Below are 6,900 nucleotides of genomic sequence, written 5' to 3' on the forward strand. Positions count from 1 at the left end.
ACATTTGTTTCTTCTATTTTGTTTGCATATTTTCTCATTTTCTATTGAATCGGATTCTAAAATATTGCTTCCCTGACCGACCCAGTGTCGGTCAGCCGCACAAGCTGGAGGGGAAAGAGAACCGGAGAGCAACTAAACCCGGCCGGGACGGGCGATTTAAACCCGTCACCTCCCCTGCTGCTCGCTCGCGTGTCCCGCAAACAAAATCCCCTCCCGTATTGTTTCGTGTAATCAAACGACGACTTGCACGCCGCCTTCCTGTTCGTTCTAGGGTTTCAGCCTGCGCCGGCGCCCTCGATCCGCGTGCTCCGCTCGTCCATGCCTGAGGTACTCTCGCCCCTTGCATGTCCTGGCTCTTCGTATATCTCTCCCGGCGTTTATTGATGGGATTGATCATCTTCCTGTTATCTTTCAGTTTACCCATCGATCTATAATTATTTCCTTTCAGCAATGGCAACGCACGCAGATCCTCGTCTTTCCCCTACAGTGGAAGTGGTAGGGCTTCTCCCTCCATAAAAAACAAGCTAGCTATTTGCATGCAAAACAAGTAGATTAATTAGCTTCGATTGACTTCTTTTTTCCTGTGTAGATGGGCTTTGCATTTGTTAAGCACTACTATCATATTCTACACGCGACACCAGACCAGGCGTACAAATTTTATCATGACAGGAGCACGATTGGTCGGGCACGTTCTGATGGAGTCGTGGAATACGTAACAACACTGCCCGTAAGTTTGCTCAATACGAGATTGGTTTTCTTGCTACAAACTGGAGTATCAATCTTTATACGAAAATATTCACAGAAAGAACTTTATATGAAAAATCATATTATTATGTAACACTTTTACGTATATAATACTATGTCCTTGCTAGTTAATTTAGATTGGTAACCACTCCCTTGATTTTAGCTACCGGCCGCCAAGCTGGACTTGTGGGTAACTTTTGGTAGAATTTGTACGTGCAAGTAGTATTGCTCACTTTTCTATACTTCGGTTAATTATTCTTAATTAATTCTACCCTTTGTTTGTTTGAACAACAGGAGATCAACAAAACATTAATATCTATGGACTTCGGCAAATACTTGTTGGAGATAGAGACTGCAGATGCTGTGTCATCTCATAATGGTGGTATGCTGATTGTTGTCACTGGATCATTAACCATGGTTGATGACGTTTGCCAAGACTTTACGCAGTCGTTCTTCCTTGCACCACAAGAAGGTGGTGGCTATTTTGTCCTTAATGACATATTTAGAATTATTTATAAAACTTCACGACTTGCCATAACTCAATCCAATAGTCAAGAAAATGAGATCAAGAGTAACGTCGGATCTAGTCTTGAATCAAGAGAGGCAGAGTGCGTGAAGACTGACCATCTAGCAGCGGAGAATAAGCTTGGAGACTTGGAAGTTCTAAACCCCTCTGCTATTGGCACAACATATGAAAATTATGATGACACCGAGCCACTTGTGCAAGTGACCAGAGAGGATCTAAAAGGAATTCATGATGCTTTTCCTCCTCCACCTCAACCTCGAAAGGATGCTACTAGCAGCTCTTACGCATCAATTTTGACTTCCCTGTTTTCCCGTCTACGTAATGCGAGGGGTTAAGGTCGATCGAGGGTGTCTTAGGACCAGGAAAGCCCCTAACTTCTAGAAAGGTGGCATTGCTCTTACCCAAGAAGGAACTGTGTCCAAATTAAGGCAGCTCACTTTGCTCAGTATTATGTCTTACTATCATAGTACCGATATATACTATTGTAGTTACTACATTCACATTGCATATACAATAATACATTATTATCATTTTCTTTATTTATATGTGGAATCCCAATACAAGATTGTGGATATTATATATTTTTATTGACTTTTTCATTCGATGTTCTATGATAATGTACGATCATACGAAAATGCTAAAGTTATGAGCATGGGGGTCTATCACTAGTGCAGAATCGAGCTATAGCACCGGTTCGTAAGGCCCTTTAGTGCCGGTTCTGGGTGGGGACTAAAGGCCCCCCCTTTAGTACAGGTTCTGCACGAACCGCCGCTAAAGGGCCACCACGTGGCACGAGCCAGCGCCGGGGGCGGAGAGCCCTTACTAAAAGGTTTCTTTTTCCTTTAATTTTACGATATTACATATTGTGTGTGTGTGTACACACACTACTACAAAAACAGCTATAGCCAATATGGACACTAATGGCGCACTGTACATGTGGTGCGCCATTACTAAGTACTAATGGCGCACCATGTGTTGGTGCGCCATTAGTGTGCAAATACTAATGGCGCACCACACCCACGGTGCGCCATTAGTAATTTTTTTTAATTTTTCAAAACTATAATGGCGCACCGTGGGATGGTGCGCCATTACTAGTTCAACTAGTAATGACGCACCACTCCCACGATGCGCCATTAGTAATTATGTTTCAAAAAAAATTCAAATTTTTTTATTTTTATTTTTTAGACTACTAATGGCGCACCGTGGGAGTGGTGCGCCATTACTAGCACGGTGCGTCATTAGTAACTTGGCCACCACTTCTACCGAATGCAACCCCCCCGGACCGTCTTTTCAGTTTTAAAAAAAATAAAAAAATGATGGAAATGTCAAAAAAAATAAGTTTCCCATGTGATATGTGGTCTAGTTGTTGTGAAAATTTACAAATATGAATTTCGACTTTATTTGCGAAATCTCTCGAGAATTTGTAAAATAGGCATAACTTTTGCGTACGAACTCGGATGAAAAAGTTTTTTATATGAAAATCATCTACTCGAAAAGTTACATATAGTTAATATAAATTATCTGTCGACTATCCCCTTCAAGATTGAGTAGCCACTTTGCTTTTAAAGTAGTGAGTCCAGTACTTCAACTGTTCCTTCTTCAACTTTAATGATTAACAAGATCCAGTGGTAACTGCATGCGGACACGTTTGCATGTCTTAATTAAGCGGGCATGTGCATAACACTCATCAACTATACCCTAAAACCTATACACTTAATTATTAACATCTAGCTAGCTAGTAAGAAAAAACGGAATTTGTAGTACAAGACAGTGTGACTCACAGGAAATTGTAAGGAAGTAGTATATCTTCATTGGTATTGAGGCGCTTCAAGAACTCTAGCATGTTTTTCTCTACATCTGCTTTATACCATTCCAATTTCCATGTGTCTTCATTAATGGTATTTGGGTCAATGAAACCAATGCCATAGCGTCCAGCTTTTTTCATTTCATACATCTTCATCCTGCATAATACCACAGAAAAGAATATAGTGAGAATAATTACAGGTAATGACCAATCAATGGCACTACAGGTAGCTTGAGACTTCAATTACACAAAGAAATCACTTACAGACAATAGCAACTGACGAGAGATTTATCGAGCGCGTCTTGATTGAATAACTGAAATAGTTCTGAATACTAAACGGACAGAGCTAGCTTATGGAAGTAATGCTCTTCCTTGACGTTCACCATGAGGGACTCTCGATTGGAACTCTTGGTAATTTTCATGTACCAATCGTGCAATTCATACATTCTCTTTGGGAGGTTCTTGACCTTCTCAGGCTCGGCCAAAGGTTCGCCGCGGACATATTTCCGTTTTATGTCCTCCTCCCTAAGCGGAGACATGGGCTCAATCTCGAGGAGTTGTCCAACAGTGATACCGAGCATTTCAGCCTGCCTTCTATGCTCGTCGGTTATTACCAGCTGACCAGCGCCGGTACTCTCATGTGTTGGTACAACGAGTGGGGGGATCGATTGCGCCGCCTGTTCTCCTAGCTGGGGAACGGTTTTCCCGCATTTTTTGCCAGCTGCTTGGCTCGAGCTCGAGCTCGACTCCTTCTATTGTCGTGCTCGATGTGCCTTTCTGATTTGGCACTCATAGTCTGAGTCAATAGGCTTGGGAGATGGTTTTCTTGCCATATGAATAAAGTGGTCAACCACTTTCTCAGGCACTTTCTCCTTTGGTGGCGGTGGCGGTTTCGGTACAAAATGGGCGTCCACTTGGGCCTTCACTATGGCTGTGTTTTGCTCCTCGGTCATGTCCTAAGGCCTTTGAGGAAGAGGAGCGAGGCTTGGACCATATTGAAATTGCTTGCCTCTGCCTGTACCTCCTGGACTACCTCGACTTGTACCGCTATGCACCATAGCTGCGGCGGCTCTCTTCCGCGATAGCTGAGGCGGCGGAGACAGCTGATGTGGCTGAGTTGGAGCAGGAGGAGTGGCCAGACGCGGTGTCGGACCTGAAGCAGGAGGAGTGGCCTGACGCTGTGCCGGACTTGGAGGAGGAGGAGTGGCCTGACTCGTTGGTGGACTTGGAGGAGCGGGAGTCTGCTGACGCGGTGGCAGACTTCGAGGAGGAGTCGGCTGACGCGGTGTCGGTGGCATTCGAAAGATGATGCAATCCTTTCTCCATAGGATGATACGATGTATGGCCTCTCCCAGTGTGTGCTCCTCGTCACCTTCAGGAATGTCAAGCTCTAGCCCCTAATATTGGTCCACCACCTCATCAACCATGACATGAGCATAGCTGGCTGGAATCGGGTTGCAATGGAAGGTTGCTTCGGGGGGATTTGTATAAGCAACGGCGTCCGCCACCTTCATGGATATGTTCTTCATTTTGAAGTGTAGCTCACAGTTAGTGTTCTCTATGATGTCATCCACAGGGTATCTATCCGGCAGTGCACCGCCCGGGACGGAGCCCATGCTGCTTCTCGGCATGGATGGGACGGTGCTATCCAATGTTGGATCATCCGCTAGCCGCTGCCGCTGCTGAGACCCCCTTTCCTGGCTAAGTGAGTCGATCTGCTGCTGCCGCTGGAATTTGAGTGCCAAGTCCGCCTGCACTGATTCTAGGCCTTGAAGGCATTCTGCTTCCCGCTTCCTCTGTTCCTCCTCCAGCTTCCTCTTCTTCTCCTCCTCCATCCTCCTTCTCGCACGACTTCTGTAGTCGGCGTTCTAGTCCGAAAAGCCCTCATACCACGGAACAATGCCCTTGCCTCGTGTTTTTCCCGGGTGTTCAGGATTTCCTAGGGCGCGCATAAGCTCGTCGTTCTCTCTGTTGGGCGTGAACACCCCCTTTCGAGCATCTTCTATTGCTTCAAGTAACTTATCTTCGACTCCTTTAAGACATGCCTTCTTCGAAACCTGGCTTGTCTTCCGGTCCAACGCCCCCCATGCGCATAGAACCAAGTCCTGCACCTGGGGGCCCAGCTCTTAGTAACTGGAGTGACCTTTGCATCCAGCATCTCTTGCTCAGACTTATCCCACTTAGGCATTGCCACCGCGTAGCCACCTGGCCCCAACCTATGGAACTACTCCTTTTTTGCAGCGGTGGCATTGTTTTTTCTCGACCGTTCATTAGATAATTCCGATTCCTTGAATTTCACGAAAGCGGTCCAGTGTTCTCTTTGCTTCTCCAGTGCTCCCTTGAATTCTGGAGTCTTCTTTCCTCCTTTGACGTAGTTGGCCCATATAGTTTTCTTGTGGTTGTTGAATGCAATTGCCATCTTCCTAAGAGCAGCGTCCTTGACTTTCTGCACATCTGCATTTGTGAAATGATCTGGTAGGGTGAAATGTTCCATGATTTTTTCCCGAAGCAGAGATTTTGCTCTGTCGTCGACAAAAGTAAGATCTGGAAGTTTCTTTGCTGGCTCTTTCCATTCTTGAAAGGGAGATCAGGAGTTGGTCCTTCACATGAACTCCGCACTGACGAACGAACTTGTTCGCAATGTTCTTAGGCGCTAGTGGTTCGCCATCAGTTCTGATGGCATCGATGTTGTACTTTACGCCCTCCTTCAACTTTTTGCCCAGGCCTCGCACTGTCCTGCTGCCTGTAGAAGATTTGCTCGATCCGGAGGGATGAAAGAAGAAAGATCGATTTGTTAATATATCTTCAAATCATTTAAAACATGTGATGATCACCAGATGCCTTCTTATATAAATATACCTCGCCGGTCTCTCTTATTTCAAGATCAACATTTTCGGCATCATCATAATCATAGTTCATGACTTCATCAATTTAGTCGTCACAATCGAATATCATATCATCACCCTCCCCGGTATTGTTCAGATATTGGGAGCCGCCATCTTCTTCATTCTGATCATCTGGCCCGCGAGGGGAGCGTATGATCTCGAATAGGGCCTCTTCCCCTCTCTGCCGGTATTGTCAGCCATAGATTTTATTTAACTAATCCAGAAGAAATATAAAACAATTTAGTATTCAAAATATAATCTTGAATACATCGTCTCGAATAATATATATAATCTCGAATATATCGTATCGTATAATATATATAATCTCAAATACATCGTCTCGAATATTATATATCGAATACATCACTAGCTAGCTAATAAAGATCGAATACTACCGAATAATCTAGGCCACTCGCCGTGCCTGAGGCGCAGGCGGTGGACACCCAAACAGAAGGAACCATCACAGGATCATAGCTCCGGTCATCTCCCCAAAGAACCTGCCAGATATTGGAGAACCTGACGCCCATAGCAGCCACGTAGCGACGGACGTGCTCGTCCTCCTCCCTGACACGGCGAGGCACCACCTCCGGCGGGGCCTGCTCCCTCCGCACTGAAAGTGGCCCACGCGAACGCCACGAAAGGAGCTCAGGGTCGATGACGGGACCTGGGGTCGGGTTCCTCACCAAGCGGCGAGCCCCTGAAGGTAGCACCTCCCAGTGCCAGCCTGGCGGAGCCTAGTCCCGGACATGGGTCCTCTGAAGCAGGACGTCGTCGCGAACGGGTTGACGGCGAGGATGCGGGTCGGGCATCATCGAGAACAAATACTATATGCCGCAAAAGTAACATTTTTAAATGATTGGATTGTGATTTCTTATATGCAAATTCTAAATTTCTATAACTAAAATTATAAGAAACTAAAAAATCAATAATTGTCTAACAAT

The 6,900-nt window shown here is 45.4% G+C and overlaps 1 protein-coding gene across 1 annotated transcript; it reads left to right on the forward strand.

Annotated features, from left to right (window-relative positions):
- The first annotated feature begins 450 nt into the window (after positions 1–450).
- LOC147961646 (nuclear transport factor 2-like) lies at positions 451–1,605 on the forward strand. The gene is made up of 3 exons (XM_087532211.1): positions 451–495; positions 590–727; positions 1,039–1,605. The coding sequence occupies exons 1-3, from the start codon at positions 451–453 to the stop codon at positions 1,603–1,605; spliced, it is 750 nt and encodes a 249-aa protein (XP_087388337.1).
- Positions 1,606–6,900: the final 5,295 nt, after the last annotated feature.

The sequence above is a fragment of the Triticum urartu genome, chromosome 7A (assembly GCF_056163025.1).
Source record: "Triticum urartu cultivar PI428250 chromosome 7A, HENAU_Tu73, whole genome shotgun sequence".
Classification (NCBI taxonomy): domain Eukaryota; kingdom Viridiplantae; phylum Streptophyta; class Magnoliopsida; order Poales; family Poaceae; genus Triticum; species Triticum urartu.